The 22941-nt window shown below is 45.7% G+C and overlaps 7 protein-coding genes across 7 annotated transcripts; 4 read left to right on the forward strand and 3 right to left on the reverse strand.

The window, feature by feature from the left end:
- Positions 1-354: 354 nt before the first annotated feature.
- Positions 355-720, reverse strand: LACBIDRAFT_307809 (uncharacterized protein; the record flags this gene model as incomplete). Its single annotated transcript, XM_001886382.1, has 1 exon — positions 355-720. The coding sequence occupies one exon, from the start codon at positions 718-720 to the stop codon at positions 355-357; it is 366 nt and encodes a 121-aa protein (XP_001886417.1).
- Positions 721-1982: 1262 nt separating this feature from the next.
- On the forward strand, positions 1983-3919 carry LACBIDRAFT_331934 (uncharacterized protein; the record flags this gene model as incomplete). The annotated part of the gene is made up of 10 exons (XM_001886315.1): positions 1983-2010; positions 2104-2238; positions 2558-2667; positions 2738-2798; positions 2877-2924; positions 3057-3094; positions 3207-3228; positions 3367-3392; positions 3607-3834; positions 3884-3919. 10 exons carry the CDS (start codon positions 1983-1985, stop codon positions 3917-3919), a joined length of 732 nt encoding a protein of 243 aa, XP_001886350.1.
- A 654-nt stretch (positions 3920-4573) lies between these two features.
- LACBIDRAFT_307810 (uncharacterized protein) lies at positions 4574-6118 on the reverse strand (the record flags this gene model as incomplete). The annotated part of the gene is made up of 7 exons (XM_001886383.1): positions 4574-4735; positions 4788-5225; positions 5282-5408; positions 5467-5579; positions 5642-5882; positions 5937-6046; positions 6095-6118. The coding sequence occupies 7 exons, from the start codon at positions 6116-6118 to the stop codon at positions 4574-4576; spliced, it is 1215 nt and encodes a 404-aa protein (XP_001886418.1).
- Positions 6119-7937: 1819 nt separating this feature from the next.
- On the reverse strand, positions 7938-8535 carry LACBIDRAFT_331936 (uncharacterized protein; the record flags this gene model as incomplete). Its single annotated transcript, XM_001886384.1, has 4 exons — positions 7938-7957; positions 8058-8221; positions 8254-8315; positions 8449-8535. 4 exons carry the CDS (start codon positions 8533-8535, stop codon positions 7938-7940), a joined length of 333 nt encoding a protein of 110 aa, XP_001886419.1.
- A 1153-nt stretch (positions 8536-9688) lies between these two features.
- LACBIDRAFT_253637 (uncharacterized protein) lies at positions 9689-10660 on the forward strand (the record flags this gene model as incomplete). The annotated part of the gene is made up of 3 exons (XM_001886316.1): positions 9689-9983; positions 10043-10189; positions 10239-10660. 3 exons carry the CDS (start codon positions 9689-9691, stop codon positions 10658-10660), a joined length of 864 nt encoding a protein of 287 aa, XP_001886351.1.
- Positions 10661-14864: 4204 nt separating this feature from the next.
- On the forward strand, positions 14865-15398 carry LACBIDRAFT_331938 (uncharacterized protein; the record flags this gene model as incomplete). The annotated part of the gene is made up of 2 exons (XM_001886317.1): positions 14865-15228; positions 15250-15398. 2 exons carry the CDS (start codon positions 14865-14867, stop codon positions 15396-15398), a joined length of 513 nt encoding a protein of 170 aa, XP_001886352.1.
- Positions 15399-20094: 4696 nt separating this feature from the next.
- On the forward strand, positions 20095-21286 carry LACBIDRAFT_331939 (uncharacterized protein; the record flags this gene model as incomplete). The annotated part of the gene is made up of 4 exons (XM_001886318.1): positions 20095-20380; positions 20439-20540; positions 20607-20645; positions 20700-21286. 4 exons carry the CDS (start codon positions 20095-20097, stop codon positions 21284-21286), a joined length of 1014 nt encoding a protein of 337 aa, XP_001886353.1.
- Positions 21287-22941: the final 1655 nt, after the last annotated feature.

A 22941-nucleotide genomic window follows, 5' to 3' on the forward strand; every position in this document is an offset into this window, starting at 1 on the left:
TTGGGCTATCAGGCAAGATATACAGAGCTGATGCAGCCCTTGATATGGCTCGCGATTGGGTGTGTGACACATGCATGGGTCCAATGGATGGGTTCGATGGATCCAGAGTCGTTTCCAGTGTGCAGGTGACCGTGTCTGAGTGACAGGTATGGGAGAGCGTTGCTGTGATCACTTTCACAAGCTCGTCGATCTTGTGGTCAATCCCTCCCTTGAACTCTTGGACCTCCTGACCAGATACAGGTGCCACAGCGATGTGATCTCCCATGAAGCTCTGGTCTGCACCAATGGGAATTGGGTGCAAGGCGTTTCCATGCCCCGCCTCAAAGCTCTGTAGGGAATCCATCAAATACTTCATCAATGTGTCAACCTTGACATTGACAGTGACATTTCGGTGAGAAATGAAGCTCTTAGACCTCCAGTAATGAGATGACTTACATGCTCTCCAATTGCCCATCCACCCCACCATCGGATCCAGCTTAGTGGCCACCGCATTCCAATAGGCGCATACATAAACCTGTACTGCACGCCACCACGACGAAAGCAATGTGTGGTGTAATGTTTTTTCAGCCCAGCTGCTGCTGCAAACTTGGTAAGCAATCCTTGCAGCATGTCGTAGCTCATGTCACGTTTAGGATGAATCAGTCCATTTGGGGCGATGTATGGGAATATGTAGTCGTCGCCTTCAACTTTGTGGTTAGGTTGGAGCTCAATACTTTCCATTCCTCCACTGATTCCTACCGGAATCCTGGAATTCCAGTAGGATTCCAGGAATTCTGCAGGATTCTGGCTGGAATCAACAGGAATCCAACTGGAATCAACAGAAATTGAACACTAGGACTTCTGGTTCATTAATTTTGGACCCTGAATCTCCTTCTTTAGGTCAGACAAATAGAATTGTAGCACTAAATCTTTTACTAAACAAGGGCATAAGGCATATGACTAGTTTCTTACTACTACATGTTTATTTATTTCAATCAGATTCAGAGACATTAGATTCTGCATGTTGTTCATCCAAACCCTAGTCTTCATCATTACCATTAATCTCCTGAGACTTTGCTTTGCGTTTCCTGTACTTAACTCTCCCCCATGTATTCCCACTGGAATCCCACTGTAGTCTGGATAAAGTCTGGCATTCTGGCTGCAGTCCTGGGGGAATATGGTAGGACTGCTTTCCTACTCTATTCCCATTTCATTCCAGTGGGAATCCAGTAACTCAATTTAGACATCATGTGACTTATTCTGAAAGTCATGTGACTTCATGCCTATCATATTTATTGTAAGTCTAATTTATTCAGCCAATTTATTATTATATCTTGTCCTATAATAACCTCACAAGTTTCTTCTTAGAACAGTTATATAGATTCAAATTCTAATATATTGAAGTGTTCTAAGTTAAAGGAAGGGGGGCAGAAATAAATGGGGGTGGAGCAAGGAAGGGATGGGCAGGGAAGGGGGAGGGAAAAGGTAGGGGGAAGGGTGTAGGGGCAGGGAAAAGGAAGGGGGAAGGGTGTAGGGGCAGGGAAAAGGAAGGGGGAAGGGTGTAGGGGCAGGGAAAAGGAAGGGGGAAGGGTGTAGGGGCAGGGAAAAGGAAGGGGGAAGGGTGTAGGGGCAGGGAAAAGGAAGGGGGAAGGGTGTAGGGGCAGGGAAAAGGAAGGGGGAAGGGTGTAGGGGCAGGGAAAAGGAAGGGGGAAGGGAGTAGGGACAGGGAAGGGAGTAGGGACAGGGAAATGAGGAGGGACAGACAGAGAAAGAGGGAGGAGAAAGGAAAGGGGTACATGGAAATGGGGAGGGAGGTGGAGCGGGACACGCTCGTCGTCGTTGACGTGGCCGTCCGTTGGCATTGTCGATGTCGTCCGTTGGTGTTGTCGTCTGTTGGCGGCGTTGTTGTCGTCGGCCATTGGCATTGTCATCCGTTGGCGTCGTTGTCATCCATTGGCGTCATCATCATCCATTGGTGTCGTCGTTGTCTGTGGTCCATCGACATGGTCGTGCACGTCGTTGTTGGCGTGGGTGTGTGTGTCTGTTGACGTTGTCATGCACGTCATCGTTGGTGTGGGCATGGGCGTCCGTTGACGTGGTGGGCCTCGTGTTGGGGTGGTGTAGTTGTCATTGGGTGGTGGGCGACGAACGTAGACGGTGGTGGTGCTTGGTTCATTGCATGGGCACTCGTTTGTTGTGTGACGTGGCACTCACGTGTCGTCCTGGCTGCGTTGCAACGTGCAGTCATCATTGAGGGCGGTGGGTGATGAAGGTGGATAGCGGTGGGTGACGACGGTGGATAGTGGTCGGCGTTGGTGAAAGTGGGTAGGGGGTGACGTGAACGATGGTGGGGGAAGAGAAGCAAGAGAGGAATAGGGTTGAGGGTTGTTGACAACGCCCAAATCGAGTCTCGGCAAATGCCGACGCTTGATTTGTGTGGGCGTTGTCAGCGTTCCATCAACGGATTCCATTCCAGATGCATTCCGGACATCATTCCATCCATCTGATTCCAGGAACCATATCAGCGGAATCGGAATTCCGTTCTAGATTTCCCGGGATCACTTAATAAATTTGGCAGGCCCCTGTGCCAAATTTGATTTCTCCGGAATTCCGGGAATTGCCCCAGATTCCGCTGGATTTCCGCAGGAATCAGTGGAGGACAATAAAGACCTCTTGGAGCTTTTGAAGGTACGCTCGCCATTTTCGAAGGTGTGTACTCATGTCGATCGCGTGAACATCTTGATGATATATATCATAGATGTTACCTATGAGACAGAAGTTGGTTTTTTTCTCAGTCACAACTGCCGATTTGCTTACCAGTACGTGGACTTTCATATCCTTTCGCATGTTGCCATCCTTTCCTGTTTTCGAGGACGATTTTGAAGTGTGGAATATAGTATGGCGCTGGCCCAACGCAATCCTCTCTAATATCTTGCTCCTGGAGTGTAAGTAACTCGAAACATCTATAAATCCAATCGAGTGTTCTAAACAATTCACAGATTCAAATTTGAGTGAAGCATACCTTGTCCATAGCGTAAATGCAGAGCTAATGAATGCTCTCATAAGCGCATGTTCAGCACGAAACATCAAGGTTTCGAGATCTTTGACTGGCAAGGTAAGCAGGTCATCTGGACACATTTTCTCTGACCAGTCTATGATTTTTTTCATCTCTTCAATCATTATCAACTTGGCATGGTTACGGGATGCTGCATGTCCTTTTTCTACAGCTCTTCACAGCCATGATGGCAGGTGCGTGACCCGGACACCCAGTTACCTCTCCCGTCGTGTCATTCAATCGATAATCGCCAGTGTACTTGTCCCCATCCCTTTTTGAGTGGTCAGGTTTTGATCTGATTCAATAAGCTTGATGCTCACATGGTATCCCAGTACTTCGCAAAGGCACCCTGAATCCCGTATGCAGTATCTTTGCCGAGGCTCTGCACAAAGCACTTCTGGACTAAGAACATCTCGACAGCCATTGCAGAGTAACGGTTTGGGGGGTTGGCAAATGCCTTTTTGAGCTCGTCTGTTGGGATCCCTTTGCTACAGATGTCCTCGCCGTTGTTTTGCCTCTCCTCAACCAGAGTTGCCAAAAACCTGATTCCTCTATCCAGATGTCCTTCATAGGCATTACTAGTATTTTTCACTGAGGTTACTTCCTTCACCTGCACATTTCGGGTCTTCTGGAGCGTCGCAAGTGATGCTGCAGCAACTGGAGCCTTTTTTGATGCACGTGGTGGTTTTGGCTTTACAGCCAAGGTGGATACCTTCGACGCGGCAGATGCTATATTGGCAGCTGCCACAGATGCTTTTGTCCATGCCCTTGGAGCCATGGTCAAGTGGGACGAGAATGAGGTAAGGTCAATTCAATGATGTGCTACCAATTCTGTACCCCATGTTTCAGCTTACAACTTCACCGTCCATGTCCCCAGTTACCTGAGTAAGCACCCTTTCATTCTGTGGGTCCAGCTTGATCCAAGGAGACATGAAGGTACAAGTACATTTGAGCTTAAATAGTCTAAAAATACATTTTATGCTACAACGTGTTCAAAAGCCTATGTTAAATCAATGAAATCGAGCATAACCCTCTTCCTTTTCAATCCATGCCTTGCCTGATTATCTTCGTGAGTGTGTGCCGAATCTCCCTCATCAACCACAAGCAGATTCTGAGACGAGCCAGCAAGGGGAGGAGGATCTGCATGAGATCTCGACACCACAGGCATTGGGGACATGACTTGCTCGTTGTCCTGAGCCAGAGGACCGATATGAGAGCCCAATGCCGTGGAGTTGGGGGCTGTCGCAGGATTTGCACGAGTGCTCAATGCCCCAGCATCAGGAGCCATAGACATGATGACGCTGTCATCCTTATCAAGAAACATTAGCTACGAGTCTTGCTGACTGATAAACATAATACGTACAGAGTCCGTGTAAATCCGTTGTGGCCTGGAAGGTTTTGATTTCTTCTTACATGTACGTGCATAATATTCATTGGTTAGATTGGGAACCCTAGCCTTGAGAATTGTATATGGGATCCAAAAGTACTGGGGAGGTCAGTGTTGCTGAAGGGCCTTCCTACGCATGTCCTCGTTGAGGTTCAAAACGGTCTCGTGGATGAGAGCCAATGTTGCTGTCTCAACGCTGAAGCCAGGCACAATAGCACCGGAATTTGGCCCACCTGGACCAATCTCTCCCATGCAATATGAAACAGAGAAGAGTGCGTGAGGCGGCTATCAACTGATCCAGGAGTATCAATGGGCTGTAGAACTAGTCAGATATATCCTACCTAAGAGAAAGCAAAACAAACTTACATTGAGGAGCATCCGCATCACAGCTGCTGGCCAGACATTCATGCAAAAACGAGGAATGATGACGCCAGCAGATCCCCACGAAAATGACTTCTCGCACAAGACTGCGAGATTGGCCAGGTTCAGCTGGTGGAGCCCCCATGATGTCGTATCAGGGCCGTTGCCATAGTCTGACCAGGAGGTAAGTGGGTGGGTGTAAAGCCGAAGGACGTCGAGCTTGGGGAAGTCCGAGGGGATGTTGTGGGCTAGTGCAGGGTGCTTCATACCCATTACACCATGTGGGTCGTAGAGTAGCTCGTTTGCAAGCTTTTTGCGCCAGTCATCAAGGAAGTCTTGGAGTTTGTGTCGAGTGAGTTTGTTCGCGGCTTCAAAAAGCGAGTCATCTAGGCCTCCCTGGGCCAGCTGATAAGCAATCTTGGAGCCACATCCAGGGAGGCCAATCTAAGGATGTCGCTATTTGGTTAGACAATATATATCTGCCGTTATTGTTAACGTACCTGATCATAGTCGCCGCTGCTCAAAATCACGATGAAGATTAGCTTGGCACAGTTGAGAGATGCCAGGTCCTGGATGTCGGTTGAGTTGTAGCATATAATGTTGTCGCTGTCTGCTTTGACGTTCGGGCTTGAGAAGCACACATTTTAAGTGAATCAAGAGCAATTTGGGTACTAGGACTCATGGCTTGATCATGCATGTGCCCCCAAAAAGGAAGACATCGAAGTCGGTGGTAAGGACAGCCTCAATTAGACCATGTGCAGTCAACTGGGCCAGCTCTGCCTCTGCCTCTGCGGGGGCCTAAGAACAAGAGTGTATATCAATGAAGGACAAGTAGAATTACTATTTAAAGCTATACGCACACGATATATGGGGCACCCAGCTTCTTGCGCAAAATCCTCCACATAGTGTTCCATCCAGTGCAGCTTGTCGGCTTTGATGTTCACTCCACGCTTTACACGAGGACGACCAGGTCCATCCTCGACGAAGATGGGAAGGATGGAGTTAGCGAGGAGGCGGCAAATCCGGTAAAAAATGGTGCGGAGGCCTGGATTTTCGCCAGCCTGAGAATGGGCGGCGGCTTGTGCTTGACAGATCCACACGCTACCATGGAGGTGTCAATTAACTGAGAGGGAATACATGAAAAGAAGTCCATACCTAACGTCGACGCCAACGCGAACCATGTTGTCACCATGGGGGTTCAACTGAAAGCCTTCTGTGAGTGCAAACTTGGTCAGATTTTCCTCATGCCGAGCTGGTTCCAAAATCTAGAAAGGTATCAGTTCTCAGGTCTCAAAAGCTACAGAAGCCCTCACCTCAGAGAGTCCAGGTACGCCCATTGTGGTGGTCAAGGTCGACGATGTCGGGGAGACAGTGAGACATTGACCCAATTCAGTGGATTGAATTGAGGAGCAATGGAAGAATGGAAGACTCGCAGTGGAAAGGTGAAGTTGGTGCAACACGCACTAAGGAAGGCCGACAAACACGTCGCTCATTGGATTCAGGCAGAGCTCGCTTGGTCTCGCCGCACTGGTGTTGTTGTTCCTAGGACCTAGAATCAACGAAGCTCAAGCTGTGTTCACTTTTCACGTTTTTTTTCTAATCACACAAGAAACAGGTACTAGTCATATTCAGAATCAGGCATAAGTGGAAGTTGAACAAATAAGTGAACATAAGTGATTATGTTGGGTTGATTTAACTTACATCTGGCTCATCTTAGTGGATTTAAGGACCCTTGATACCAACCAGTTCAATTTATGGGTCGGGCGGGCTGGCAGCAAGCCAGCCGATTTACTCGTAAATCGGTTGCCAAGTCCTCAGTACCCTGGTTGGGCTAAAGTAAGGGACATCCAGGGTCATACCCTGTTTCGGCATTGAAAACACAGATCTATGACAGTAACCCTTGAAATTTAAAGACATGATTCGACTCAAATTCAAGTTTGAAGAAAACAAGATGCTATCACACTATAGTATGAAATGGACCTATGGCTATGTAACCGATCAAAGAAACTCTTAAGAAAGTGATGGGTAAACACAACGGACTGGCAGCGTCGGCAAAAGAGCTGGTGGAGGATGACAAGATCGTGACACAGAGATCAGACAGCAAAGCCATTGGGAACTAGACCTGCAGGGCCGCTTCAGAGAACTGGTTGGAGGAGGCTCTTGGACGGGAAGATGTCCTGAATCAGGTCGACGCTGTTTGCGTTGCGGTCCAACAGGCAACTCAAAGGAACGAGGAGACATTGTATTGTAGAAAAGCGTGTCAAAGTGGTTACAGTGGGGGCCGCTGATTGTGGAACAGGTTGCATGCTGTGTCAATAACATAGAAGGTATCGACAGGAAGAAAACACTGGTAGAAGGTGTGTCAGTATGGCCACAACATATTTGAAACAAGAGTCAAGACTAGAAACTGAGCTCGTTCCGCTGCTGAAAATCATTCTGTCGGAAGCTCTGAAGGTCGCATCCTCTTTGGACCCAAATGTGTAGAAACGGCTGACTTCGATGAGGAAACAGCAGCGAGGTTGGGGCAGTGACTGGCAATTGTAGCAACTAATCTTGCTACCAAACAAACCGTACATGACTGCAATTTTGAGCTGCCATTGGCAGACAACTTGGAAAGGGTGTTCTTTGGAGGTGGCGCTGGAGAGATGTCCATAGGTTCAGTTGGGCATCAAATCGAGGCCTTTCCGAGGAAGAGAATCAAGCGAGACATTGGATGCGAAGGAAAGCTCAAGGTCTGATGAAAGGAAGTCGTTGATATCGAAGGTTTGCTTCGTTTGCATACAGGCGCGGAAGGCAAGCAGAACAAGATGCAGCTGAGGTGAAGAAAGACATGTCAGAATCGAAATCGTATGAGTACTTCTGTTTCTTGAAAGTACAACATGTCGATTGATCCATTGGACGGTCCAAAGGGAAGATTTTGTAGGGTGATACGCTCTGGACATGGAAGCAAGAAACATGCGTACCTGAGTGATGTGTCAGGGAAGTGTTGGGCAAGAGACTTGGCTCAGGGAAAAGTGATTTCTCACAGGAAAACAGAGTCCGGTGATGGGCGCATTTTATCAAACTTAACATTCACTCCTTAAATCGAGTGAAATAATTGTACTTAAGTTCTAACAAAACAAGTGTGGTAATTCTATTTACTGTACAAACCCGAACTCAAAGCACCAAGCATGTACCTGTGGTGATAAGTGTTTAAGGTGTTAGTGTGTGTGTGTGTGTGTGTGTTGTTTAGGTGTTCATGCATCTTGTCAGCACGTCAGATTGCACTTTCCTCACTCCTGCGTGTCACGGTCTTCTCAAAGGCCATCACCTTAGGGGTAGCATTTGTGATGGCCTTGAACTTCTGGTAAGCAGAGTGTAACCCAGATGGTTCTAGAGAGGGAAGTTCTGTGTCAATCCCAAGATAGTCTAAGAGAAGAGCTTTGCTTTGTTTTGAAAGCCTTGAAGGACCTGTCACCTCAGATGTACTAACAGACGAAGCAAGAGACTGTCCATGAGACTCAGAAGGAACTGACAAAGAACAAGGGACAGATCCTGAACAAGAACCCAAAGAAACAGAACACTGATGGAATGAAGGAGGAATTGCTGAGGCAACCATTGGGTCACGATCGTTTTCCTAGACATAATTGAAACCAAACTCAAAGAGAGCACAACCACTAAAACTTACCAAGAGAATATGAGTCACCTTACCCATCTCATCTTCCTCCCAAACAACATCCTCGTCATCCTCAACTACAACATTATAACGCCCCATGATGGACCACTGCTTCTGATCCAAAACATAAACATGATAATTCTGCCTGAAAGCAGTACCTAACATTATACACCATATTTGGAAATGCACCCTGGACCCTGAGGCAATATTTACCAGGCAGGCAATGAAATATAGGCTGGGGCCAATGAAATAGATAAAAACATAAATCCGGCAGGCAATAAAATATGGGTGTGGGACAATCTCATAGATAAAACAGAGCTGGATAAATAAATAAATTTAGCCTGGGAGGCAAAGAAATAAGGGAAGCAAAGAAATGGATGCATGGGAGGAAAGAAATATCTAAAACATTGGCCTAGAAAAGCAAAGAAATAGGTGGATGGGAGGAGAGAGATGGATAAAACATTGGCCTAGGCAAGAAAGAAAATATATGGCTGGGAGGGAAAGAAATAGCTAAACCACCAGCCTAGGGAAGCAAAGAAATAGGTGGATGGGAGAAAAGACATATCTAAAACATTGGCCCAGAGAAGCAAAGAAATGGATGCCTGGGAGGAAAGAAATATCTGAAACATTGGCCTAGAAGCAAAGAAATAGGTGCATGGGAGGAAAGAAATAGATAAAATATAGGCTCAGATAGACAGAGGTCTTTATGCTGCCACTGCTTTTCTGAGGAGGATTTTCTGATGCTTTTCCAGGCATTTTTGGTCAGACCTTTCAGTCCAACAGACTTTTCCAGTGGACTACCAATGGACTAACAGCAAACCAATTAGCTATAGTCCACTGGAAATGACCAAGACCGATGGAATTCCAATGGACACAACCAATGGAAGTCCAACGGAATTCCGATGGATGTGGCCAACGAAAGTCCAACAGATGTCCAAGAGATTGCAAGCAAGCAGAGCTTGTTACTAGTATTATTAATGAAAAAGAAACTAAATAGTAGTCATTTAGACAAGTGCATAGTAGAGTATACATGCTGTGGTTAGTAGTCATAAAGATTGTAGTGCTGCACAGTCCTGATCATGGGGTTTTTTCATTTTGTTCAGCTTGCCAGGTGAGCATTCCCAAATAGTCACATTGTTTGATGAGTCTGTCACTGACACAATTTCTTCCCACCCTTCCTCTTCTCCCCCCATCACCACCCTCTGTGCCTCACCCTCTTGACATCACCTAGCACGTCGTTCGGTATCGAACAATGTCTGTGGGTCCCACAGGTAAGTCACCTCCCCTCATTTCTGTCTCACTGCCCACTAACAATGTCAAGAGCAGGTTTGAAACCTGGTGGCCCACGGTGCATGTCTCCACCTTGTTTTTGGCAGTTACTGACCATCCAGCAGCACGACAACCCATCACCGGTTCATGTACAACACCCACACACCCCGTTCCCCACCCTCTACACCAACGGCACCCAACACCCATCTGCAAACGGCACCCATGCACCCTCCCACTCCCATTTCCCATTTCACCAACGACACCCAACACCCATCTGTGTATGGCACCCACACACCCTTCCACTCCCATTTCTGCCTTTTTCAGCAACAGCGCCCAGTGCCTGTTGTTTTGCACCTCAGAAACTTTCCAACCCCACTCATTTTGCAACAACCACACACCTGCAGACCCTACACACCCATGTACTGCACCCACACCCTCTTCCACTCCCCTTTCCCATCCTTTTCACCAACGGTGCCCACTGCCTGTCGTTTCATGCCCAACCAGCACCTCAAACTCACTTACCTTGCAAACAGCGCCTACAGTGCTGTTCGCCTTTCTGCCCAAACATCCCCCAGCAAGACTCAATGCATCCGCATGCCCTGCCACATACCCTTCCACTCCCCTTTCCCATCCTTTTCACCAACAGCACCCACCACCTGTCGTTTCGTGCCCAACCAACACCTCAAACCCACTCATTCTGCTAACAGCGCCCACAGCACCATTCGCCTTTCTGCCCAAACATCCCTCAGCAAGACTCAACACATCGCATCCATGTGCTCTGCCACATACTCTTCCACTCCCCTTTCGTGTCCTTTCCACCAACAGCACCCAGCGCCCATCATTTCGTGCTCAACAAACTCCCCAAACCCACTCATTTCGCAAACCTCAAGTCCAGAGACAACCACAATGGATGACAGCCACAATGGTGAGACAGGTGAAATGTATTCATTGGTAAAAAATCCAATTTTCGGGATTTTACCATTAAACAGTCTTCTCTGTAAGTACACTACATACAGTTGTAATGATATAAAGAGTCTTTGAACATACCTGGTTCAGTAGACTAAAAGTGCATATGCATCGAGTCTGAACTTAGGACCAAGGCTTTGGAGCTCGCAGCTAGTGTTTAAAGGTTCAGTCCATAGGACCGCAAAACACCGGTGGACCAAACTGCGCACACCTGGGAATGACATTATGTAATACATCCTAGAGACCCCCTGATAACTAAGAGAACCATTTGAGGCTCTTTGGAGTGCCATATGATAAAGAAATGAGGTCTTGGCCTTTTAATTAAGAACATCAGCAACAATCTGGTGTATTGAGGCATCTTACCAGAATATCAGCCAATTCTAGCCAATTCTTGAATACCCTGCATACATTTCACAGAAGCCATCTGCTGAGTGAATCTCAAGAAGAGCACACTGTGTAGTGATGGCAGCACCCAATATGCATTGGTGGCTGAGTTGTTGCCCTGATAAAGATAGAGGCCATAGCGTCAAATACACAACATAGGGGTGAAAATCACTTACAGACTTATAGGTTTCTGTGACTTGTCAACTCCCTTCCAGTCTCAAGCAGTTTGAGAGGAGCAGGGAGAGAATGCTCATGGACAAAACATAGGCATATTGTTGGTGCATTGTTGAACTGATCAGCATGACAGGATTTACAGTGACTATACAAAAGCCTTGCACCACACAAATAATTCTATATCCTCTCCAAGTTCCAGGGAATAGTTACCATATATATATGGTAATAGGTAATATACAAATGTTCTATATACATCTTTGACATGAATATGAGATCTGGATCATGCCCTGCTCCATGTAGAAAAAAGTAAAAGAAATGAGGTTTTGAGAGTTTTACAAATACTTTATGTTCAAGCATCCACTCATGGTACATGTACACAGTGAAGCAGAATCTGCATGCACCACAAAGGAAATTGAAGCAGGAATTGATTTGTTGAGCAAGGAGAAAGAGGTGTTTGTGGCCACTCAACGATGTGTTTGGAAAGATGTGCAGAGGATGGAACCAGGAAAACATTTGAGACATATGGATACATCGCAAGAGGCAGCACGAGTGTTTTCAAGTTGGTTACATGAGTCATGCACCCAAGGCTATTTTGTCAGGGAATGGTGGAAAACACTAAATTGAAACCAAGAAATTCACATTTAGTGGGGATGTGCTACATGTGTATGCATTAAAAAGGAAATTTGCCTTATTTGGTAACACATAGTAAGATTCTTTTCCTCCACTAGGACCATTCTACTATATTAGGAGATAAGCTGACAAATAATCTCCTTATTTGGTCAAATTGCCTTTGTCCTTTACATTGTAACACTCTGAATGTCCCTCACTCTGGGTGTGCTCATTTGAAAAGATGAAAAGCAGCCAGTCAATGTTTTGCTAATAAAGCTGCCTTGTCTGTGCTTCTTGTAGTTCATTACCTCAATTATTATGTTCAATTTTGGTGAAAAATGGCCATGCAGCCACACAGCAAAACATTATACTTTCCCTATGTCTCTACTTCTGGGTGTGTCATTTTCAAAATGTGAGAATCAGCTATTAAACTCTCTGCTAGAAAAACTTCCTTCATTGTGATCTTTGAAAATATTATCCCAGTTTCAGTGGTAAAATTGTTTCCTAGTGGTAAATAATTTCCTCAACCTGCAGCATTTCAGGGGTAGGGCTGCTTTTAGGATATATGGAAGGGCCACTGTTGGTGAACAAGTCATTAGGGGATGACATGGCCAATAGTGATGTCCTTAACCCCATTTTGTCTGACAAAGCCCAGGCATATTTGAATAGTTGTGTTCCCTTCCATGTCTTTGAGTAGTGTTTAAAGGTTCAGTCCATAGGACTGCAAAAAACCGGTGGACCAAACTGAACCGGACCATCGTTCAGTCTTTTTTTCAGTTGCAGTTGCCCCAATTTGGGGTTGGTCCGGTTGCCGGTTGCCTCATTTTGAAAATCTTTTAAAACCGTTCAAAGACCGGTTTTGATCGGTTGCAACCGGTTAAACAGTCACGTGCGTTACATACCCTTGTAACCACGTTTATTACCTTTTATTGGATTTTTGTTTCATCCAAAATGGTTAAGAATTGAGAAAGATATAACCAAATCCATATTTTACCCGAGTCTCTAGGAGATGTAATTCGGTTTCAGTCATAGCTATGTCAAATCTTCATTAAATCTCTTACAAATTGGTAGAATGACGGATATTTACATGCTTTACTATTTTATATAAGCCGTCTATTTTTCAGAGCAATAATAGTTGAGATATAAATGGTTTATATTGGTATAATAAATTATACGCAAAAAAACCGGTCTGGATCGGTCTGAACTGGCTCCATAGACTGCAAAAGACCGGTCTTAGGTGGTTTGGTTTGGTTCCCTCAATATCTGGGTCGGTCCTAGACCGGTTGCGGTCCACGGTTGCGCGTTTTGGGGGCAAAAAACCGGACTGAACTGAACTTGCAAACACTATCTTTGAGGGTGCCACCAACAGACATGCATTTTGCAGTAGAGAGACTTAACAAATGATGCAGTTGAAGGTACCACCACCTCCATCAGTTGACAACCCAATCGGATGTAATCCAAGAGCTGGTGAGATGTCCTCGTTTTGATTTCCTACCAGCATTCTAATAAGATCAGGAGTCAATGAGTGCAGCCATGATGTTTGTGGACACCTTTCTGAAAATGGGTCCTGATGAGGTGAAAGTCAAGCTGGAGGACAAAGACCCAGCTTGTTAACTGGTCTTTTTGCAGTCTTGTGATCTCAAATCTGAAAGACCAAGACTTCAGGTCCAGTCTTTTGCAGTCTTGGTCCAGTCCAGTTGCAGTCTTTTTGCAGTCTTGGGACTGGACTTCCAAGCACTATTTGCTCTTCTGAGGGGGTTGCCAATGAATTTGCAGGTGCGCTTCCATGCCTCAGATGGGAAGGAGGATGCTAGGGAATCTGTGGTGAAATCCTGGCACAGTGGCAATGGTCAGCAGCATGAGTGTGGACAGCTATGAGGATGTCAATTTGAAATTGGTGATTCACTACTCAGCACCTCAAAATGTCTTCAGGTTCTTGTGTGAATCTGGGAAAGCAGAAAGAACTCACCAATCTGCATACATCACCACATTTCGGCATCTGAGGGAGATTGCCTTCCCATGGCATCAATGGTTCAGGGGTGAAAGAGATGGCTGATTACCTGAGGGTAACAGACCACTGCAGGCAATCATCACTTTTTTCCCCAAATATGAAGACTTGCAGTGAAGATGGTACAGCTGCCCTCTGTGACAGCTGCCAGAGCCTATTGGTGCAGGCTGGTATGGTGAGTCTATGGAACCAGCTTTTGGATATTGAATTTAGAGACTGACCATTCCCTGTACCAACAGTGACCCATTAAAGAAAGCACCTGCATATTGGCTATGCAGTGCATGCTGGACAATAAGCTCCAACACTCACTACCTGCCAGAGTTCCAGTAAGCAGCTTATTAGCAGTATGATGAGATCTTCCTGACATTCAGCACTGTCCCTCTATCATCAGACAACTCATGCTGTCTACCAGCTGTTTGTGCCCCTTCTTCTTCACTAAGCTGAACCACCTCTGACAAAATTCCTCAGAAAGCTCCAATCCATCCACAGACCCCCCACCTTGCCATCCTGATTGGGACTTTATTTGTCTGCTGAAATTCTCCTTGTGGGCAGTGTGGCATTCCAGAGACATAATCCTGGCCACCTTCAACTTGAATCAGAACATGGATGAATGGGCATTTATTTCTTGGATGAATGAGGCAACAAAGCCAGGCAGCAAAATCCTAAAGGCTCACCTTCTGGCAATGTGGGTGCAGGTGAAATTGTATCCGTAATTGCTTCATATGCAGTGCCCATTTCTCCCTTTTTTTCAGCAATTTTATACCCCATCTGCCCACACAACTGACCTGCCATGCAGTGGCAAGTCGGAGCCATCTTCTGGTTGATTTCCCTCTGCACTCATGAGTAGAAACATGGCCCCCATGTTGTTGTAAATTTAATTAGAATCACAATGAAACAAAACATGGATGGAGTTGAAAATAGGCCCCAACAGCCGAAACACAACATTGTGGACTTTCAAATAGATTGATTGATGGCAGTACCATCACCTCCTTTTGATTCATCCAACAAGTCTGATTCAATGCCTGATCCAAACCTGTCCAAATTAAGGCGGGGTCCATTGCCAATTTTTCCAGGAAATGTAGTGCCTGGATTGTCAGTCCAATTGCCAAATCTACCTTCTGCCTTAGAACAAGATGAGGCCTTGCCTCTTTTTTCTGGACCTTACTCCGATGCCAGTACCCCTTCTCTACCCTCTGCCTTAGAACAAGATGAGGCCTCACCTCTTTTTTCTGGACCTTACTCTGATGCCAGTACCCCTTCACAACATAACAACAATGCTTCTCAGGATGATGATGACTCTTCTCAAGATGTTGATGACTCTTCTCAAATCAATGCCAACTCCTCAGATGAGGACTCTGACTCCAGCTCAATGTACGATCCAAGTATGTCTCCCTCACGTACAGGTCCAATATCACTACCCCCACATTTACCATCAGGGCAGTCAGTCTCAGCACTAAAACCCCCTCCCCTTGCGGTGGTGGCTGAGCCTTCTTCATCCAACTACACTTCTCCTAAAGGCAAAAAACCCAAAGTATCCTGCCCTTCTGCCTGAGACCATTCCCCCAAACCACAGCAGGACAGAAAGCTGTGAGATTGCACATGCAACAGGAGCATTCAAAAAATGTCACAGTGCTTCACAGAGTTAAAGGTATGAACTTCATATCACTGTGAAACCAGCTGACTAGGAGCTAAAGGAACAAAACTGGGTGTTTGTGAAAGGCCGACGCCAATTGGCAACTTAACATGCTACTATTCTGCATGCAGTTTCAATTGCCTGTCATGGCGAGTAATGGAGGCCCACTTCAAAAGGGTACACAAGGACAAGAAACCACTTACACCCCAATTCAAAGCATTTGACAGCTTGGAGATTGAATCTCTGGCAGTGCTTAAGCCTGTCTTAAAGGATAAAAAGCCTGAACCAATGGCTATTCCACCTGAATAATCTACTGAGAAGGTCTTGGAGCACCCAAGTCAAAAACATACAATATGCTCTACTGCCTTCTCATTTGCATTTCCTGTGGTGAAGGTGCAGGTATCAAGACAATGCACACTCACCTGAGGGCTATGGGAGCAAAGCGGACACACTGGAATTACAGTCTGCTTCACTGGGCAAGTGCGAGTGTTGTGCTTGAAAACCATCCCAAGCGATTTGATCACTTGCAAAGTTTAGGAAGACAATTGTCAACTCTCTTGTTGCTGAAAACTGTGTGCTCAATCCCATTGTAATCAAGATACATCATCACCTTCCTGGGATTCCATCCCTCTACCAACCATCAAAGGTGGTGGACCTCACCCTCAAATATTAGGCCTTCAAGTATTTTCGAGAGTTCAGAAGTGCAAATTTTGTGATTATGTTGGTGTGACTTTCCTGTCCATTAAAGCCCATATGAAGTCATCCCATGGCAAATCTGCTACCTATGATTCAACCAAAGTTTCCACCCAGATGTTGTCTGAAACATTCCCTTGTTATTTCCCAGTACCACCAGAGAAGCAAACTGTTTCACTGGGCAACAAGGAGGAAGGTAAAAAAGCCATCAACTTCGCTGACTTGGATATTGCAGATGCACTGGAGCTCCTCCAGCAGACAAAATCCCCTGTCATGGAATCCTTCGACATTGTTCCAGATTTTGACATCAAAACTGTGCTTCCAGTTTTGTTACATCTGGGACTGACCAATTCCTCCAGGATTTTAATAGGAAAGCTCTCCATGAGGTGTACATGCCAGACCAAGATGATCCAAGGTGGAGAGAGGATATCAAACTGCTTGTGGACCAAAAGGTTGACCCATCAGTGTTACATTTGATGACAAAATGCACACTGTGAGTGCTTCATTACACTATATCAGTTTGCATGTACTTATAAAGCTTCACAGAGACTCGACTCTCCTGCTGTGCATTCTCCCCACTCACAGAGCCAAAGTTGGCCACTGCCTATGCACTGGTGGAACTTAAATTTGTCTGGGCACTTGTTCAATCCTACTGCCTTGCCAACAAGCATGAAAATCAGATGTTTCTATTCAATATTAGGCAGATGGATGGTTTGTCAGACCTGGTTGGAAGCCTTGGTATTGGCTGTGTTACACAGTCTCCTTAGCAAGGTTTATTTTTCCAAGAAGTATATGACACAGAAAACCTCCTTTGACACACCCCCTCAATCCCAATCTTCTTGTTCTCAGGCTCATTTTGTAGCCCCCATTTGTGTGATTACAATGAACCCCCTTTTGTCCAAATCCATCAAGAATTGGTGGAACTTATAATGAAATACTGTAAAATAGAAATATATATATATTTGATGTGGGGTAAAGCTATCTTTAGTATTGACTCATTCCAAACACTCCGAAATGCTCTGTTCGACACTCAACCTGTTCCGCTCGACCCTCTGTCCACTGTTACATGAGTGCTCCATGTCGACACTCCATCCACATCATTGACACTCCTCCCACACCATCAACACTCCTCCCACACTATCAATGCTCCTTCCCCACCACCAATGCTCCACCCATACCACCAATACTCTTCCCATGCCAGCACACACAACACAGGGTATTCCCACAATGGTCTTCCCCTTCCCTCACCATTGGCACTCTTCCCCTGCCATCCGTTGATATGGATGAAACCATTCAAGTTCTAGTACCAGTACCACTCACTCTCCCTGCCAGGTCACTGTCACTGGCATCCCTTCAGACCCCAAGTAACGGGGATCCATATTCGCCAACAATGCAATTTGCCACGGAGAGGTACTGGAAGTTCCAGATTTATCTGCTAACCATGGTTGACCTGAGCTCACTCCCATCAACTTAAGGTGTTGAAGCCAAAGGAGTCATGCATGAATGTTTGCAAAAGGTACTAAGGTGGTTGCATGTCCTACTCTGAAGCATAATCTTGTTGAATCCTGAATAGAGTATAAGGGCAATGGCTTTGCTCTTCGCTAATAACCATGGCTTGCCAGCTTAAGCATATTAATCCCCATAGAGTGAACCAATGTCCAAAATTCTGGATGCAATTATGGCATGGACCAGACAACCCATGGAATGCTTTGATGTCAGAAATTCTAGACTACAAATCTAATGACTGGTTGAATTCAGGCAGAACTCCCTCAATTTTAACCAATTTCGATGTTATTGGGCTCGTATTGATGGGTAAACCTGTGGGGTTGTTGGTACAGGTACTCTACAGGTTGTGTATGGGCCACTTGTCCAATATCCATAGGTTTTTTCAGTGTTCTTGATCATGAATGAGTATATGGGTTCATGGGTCTATGGTTGGGGGAGTGAGAAGGGTGGTCATTTTGCCATTGCTGTATCATTGGTTTACTATGTATAAGTATATATATCTTCATGGAGATATGGTTCAAGGAGTTAGAATGTCAAATCCTCCATCCTCTTCACTTCTTCAATGATAGTCCCATGAACCTATGTACTTATTCATAGTGAAGAACACTACAAATTATATGTCAGAAAATTGGACTACAAACTTTCAAGTTTGGGAGACTGGACACTAATGAATGAGTACATATGTTCATGGGGACGTATGGTTGAAGAGGTGACACAGACAGTGACAGCAATGGCAAAATGCCCACCATTTTCACTCCTTCAACTATAGCACCCTGAATCTATGTACTTATTCACAATAAACCAATGATACAGCAAAGAGAATGATTATGAAATTTACAATGAAATCCTCAAGCTATAAGAATGAAAATTATGTTATAAACAGGAATTAAGGCAAGGCTTACAGATCAACGACAGCCATGAGGGAAGCAAGGATGTGCCCATTGCAGTGAATGCAAGCTGAAAGACTTCAGGTACAAGTTTATCTTCTGAAAGGTATGCACCTTCTAAGGATAGTCAAAAGGAGTTCAAGCAGATCTTTATGGCTAAATGGCGGAAGTTGGATATGTGAATTGTCATTGGATTTTACTCAAGCTCACCCAGACAAGACTTTTCCATGCCCAAAGAGTAAAAGAACAACAATGCCATTGACAACATTTGAAAACTACACAGAGGTGGACAAGGTTGTGCTCATTGGATGGCCTTCAATGGCCTTTCTATGGCACTTCTAGGATCACCCTGTGGACCACCAGGTTTTTTCTTTGTTCTCGATTCTTTGTTTTGTTTTTCCCCTTCTTGGCTGTTTTTGGTTTTGGTTTTTTCTGCTGCTTTCTTTCTTCTGCTGGTTTTTTTTGCTTTCTTTTCTTTTTTCAACCCTTCTGCTTTTCTCCCCTTCTCTTTTATGCTTCCTTTATGATTCCTTCCTAAAGCTTTCCCCTCACACCTTTCCCTCCAACATTTTTTCACTTGATTCCATCCTGGATGGATAGGGAGAGAGCGATACAAGATTTTCTTTAAACCCCCTGTGTTCTGACAGTGTGTTTCTTTTTCTTCTCTGTTTTATGGATGTTCTGTGGACTTTCTGTGCTTTTCTGTTCTTTTTCTGCTTTTCTGTTCTCTTGTGTCTTGCTTTTGTTCTCTTTCTCATTTCTACCACCAAGTTGCTCTTTTTCTTTTTTTTTTTTTTTTTGGCTTGCAACTTTCACTTAATTCCATCCTGAATGGATGAGAGAGAGTGAGACAATAACTCATTCAATGGTGCAAAGTGGTGATGGGTTTGCTGGGCCTTGAAGACCAAAGTGCTGAAGGCAAAAAGTGAAAGCAATGACCCCACCCAATATCTATTGAGGCTACAAGGTATGTATGTTAGTCTTCCTGTGTCTTCATATCTATCAAGGTTACAGATTATATATGTTCGTCCTCTCTAGCATACAGCTTTCCTTAGCACCAGTGAACAGCATCATAGTATAAGTTTTTTTGAAGCAGTGATTGTGGAGAAGGTGAAAAAGCGACCTGCTGAATGGTGATGGGTTGCCTTCGCCATCACTCTCCCCACTCACCCCCATCCTCTCATTTCACCCCCCAATGCCAATGCCAATGCCACCAACACAGGACCTTTCTCTTGGCCAGACTGCCAAAAATGCACAGGTCACATGGCCCCCATTTTCTCCCTGTCGCCGAATTCTGGAACCCCAGCCACATGGAAATCTGAAGACAACAATGCTGCCATTTGGTCCTTTGTCAGATACTTCTGGGCTCTCCCACTGGTGAAAAGAACAAGCTACATAGCCAGGGTCTCAAATGATAACAACTTTGTCAGCCAGAACCTGTGCTTGGACTGGCTCAAGGCAGAATACCTGAAATGGTCTATTCAGCAGACCATTTTATATTACCTCTCAGAAAAAGGGGTGGATCCTAGATGACTCTCAAAGATGGGAATCTTACGAAGGTTAGGGTGTTCCCCTCTCTCCCAAAACCACCCAGCTTTACCCAAGCTCAGACCCATCTCACCTTTAGCACCATAGCCGTCAATCTCTTCAGCATGGATGCACTGCAGGGTGGGCAAGGGCAAGTCCTAAAAACCCCAGCCCATGACTGCATCCACAAGATCACCCTCACATACTGGCAATCCAAAACCAAGAAAATAGAGAAGGAGAAGGCTAGGTTGGACCTTCTATGTACCCAGCTGGATGATGGTTGGAAAAGTAAGATTTCCATTGTGGTTCTGAGCAACAACATCCATGACTTGCCACCATTTTTCAGAACTCACAGAGGATGCCAGCAAGGGCATTAATAAACTCAGCCAGGATGACTTTCAAACCTGGCTCAAGCTTTTCACTTCAGTCGCAGCCATTCTAGAACACCGTGGGGACAAATCCTTTTTGGAAGCACTGACTGAACAAAGGAATCAACTTTGAGAAATGCTCGCAGTGTTGGGTGTGGGTGAAACCAAAAAGAAAAAAGAAAAAAGTGAGTGTCTTTTTTTGTTTTTTTCTGTTGATAGACACCACATTATTATCACAGTCATGCCCAAGCCTCTCCGCAATGCCCTCAAATTCTTGGCCACCACATACCAAGTTCAATTGCTGAAGCTCTCTCTCAATGAGGAACTCTCTAACTCTGATCCACGAAAGGAATCTGAAGATGCCCTGTCCATCGACAATGACCTCAAGCTGGATCACGTGGCAGATGTTGACTGGTGTGAAGGCATTGAGGAGTACCAGGCTTGTATGTGTGATGAGCTGTGGACTCAGCTTGGTCACCTGGTGGAGAAAATGGTTCCTTTCTTCAACCTGAAGCAGGACCCTGAACATTGTCACGATCCTTGGACTGATGAAGGGGAAGCGTGGCTGCAGGAATGTTCCAATGGTGACCCCCTATCCTTACATTGGCACCAGCTAGTGGGTGTTTTGAAGATGCTCGAGAACACCTTTTTGAAGAAGCCCATCTTGCTCGTCGGGCTTGGGAAAACCATCCAAGTCGCTGCTTTCATTGCCATGTTAAGCCAGTACTTTACAGTGCCCCACCTATTCCTGCAGGAATTCAGTCATTCCAGTGGAATTCCAGAGGAATCCTGTGGAATTACACTGGATTCCTCTGAACTCATGTAAATTTACCAGTACATGTCCTGATCAGCTAAAGTCATGTGACTTAATAACCAACTTAATACTCAGAATAAATTTGAAGTCAACAAACCAACTTATAATGTATTTAAAATGACATAAAACATATATTATTATATACTACTATACACAATCTATGTATATTTAAAGAAGGCGAGGTACAAGGAAAGGGGGTGAGGACAAGGGGAGCAGGCTATGGAGAAGGAAAGGGGCAGGGAGAAGGAAAGGGGTAGGAAGGGGTAGAGAGTTATGGAGGTGATGGAGAGGGGAGGGAGGGGAAGGGGGTGATGGAGAGGGGAAGTAGGGGAGGGAGGGAGAGGGAGGGGTGGTGTAGTGTACATGATTGTAGACACGTCGGCGTGAACACGTCGTCGTCGTCCGTAGCATCGTGGTGTGGGTGTCGTAGACATGTTGGCGTGGACACGTCGTCCCGTTGTCGTCTGTGGCAGGTGCTGGGTGTCATTTTGCGGGTGCTGGGTGTCGTTCGTGAGTGCTGAATGTCGTTCGTGGGCGGTGGGTGTCATTCGTGGGCGGTGGGTGTCATTCGTGTCTACTGGGTGTTGTTACGTCCACGGGCGGTGTACATGTGTCCGTTGGTTGTTGTTTTCTGTCTGTTGGGTGTTTTCGTGTCCGCGGGTGCTGTTTTGCATCCGTTGGCCGTTGTTTCGTTTCCGCTGGTGGTGTACGTGGGTGCTGGGTATTGTTTCGTGGGCCGGGTGTCGTTTTCATGGGTGTGGGGTGTTTTTGTGGGCGGGGAGGGGGGTGTTTTTGTGGGTTCTGATGCTCCTTGTTTCATGACGTGGTGTTGCCATGTTGTTGTTGAAGGGTGGCGTGGTCGATGTTGTTGGTCGTGGTGGCCATGGATGATAAACGAGTGACGTGGGTGGTGGTGGCTATGGGTGACGGTGATGGCGTGGTGTTGGCGGGGGTGACGAGCATGGTGGTGGTGGTGGTGGTGGTGGTGGAAGAGAGTGATGTTTGGTGAGCATCTTTGCCAAACAAACATTGTTTGTTATCCATTGAGAATAAATAAACTATAATACAGTGACAAATAAATAAAATAAACAGATTGGACTATAATACATTCCTGACTGCTCCGGGGAACACCATTCCTGCCCATTCCGGGGAAGACCATTCCGGTGTAAATTCCGGAATGATCATATTCCACCAGAATGAGAAAACACAGGAATGACAAATTTAGCAGGGCTTACTGCTAAATTTCATTCCACCGGAATTCCACAGGAATGACCGGAATGCTGCAGGAATAGGGGGGGCACTGATAAGACCTCTGTTAAGCTACTACAGGAAATTTTATGCGATACATAAGACTTTCCCCAGAAAGCTCGGTGTGTGACTAATGCCACCCCCAGCTGGAAGGACTTGGGATTCTCCAACTGGAAACATCCCTGACCTTCCCTCCCTGCTCATAGTGCCCTTTGCTGGCACCACCATTCACCGGACACTCAGGTCAGTGGACTGTAAAGGAAACCTGATCTCTGGCCTTGAGCCTTTTCAGGAACACATTTTGAAGTTTAAACTATATCCCCATGAAAAGAAAAACCTGGAAAAAATAGCCCAGGACCTCATCAGGGATGGCACCCACAAGGCTGCACAACTTGCCAGCAGTTCGGTGGGCCCTGATT

Source organism: Laccaria bicolor, genomic scaffold (genome assembly GCF_000143565.1).
Source record: "Laccaria bicolor S238N-H82 LACBIscaffold_37 genomic scaffold, whole genome shotgun sequence".
Taxonomy (NCBI): domain Eukaryota; kingdom Fungi; phylum Basidiomycota; class Agaricomycetes; order Agaricales; family Hydnangiaceae; genus Laccaria; species Laccaria bicolor.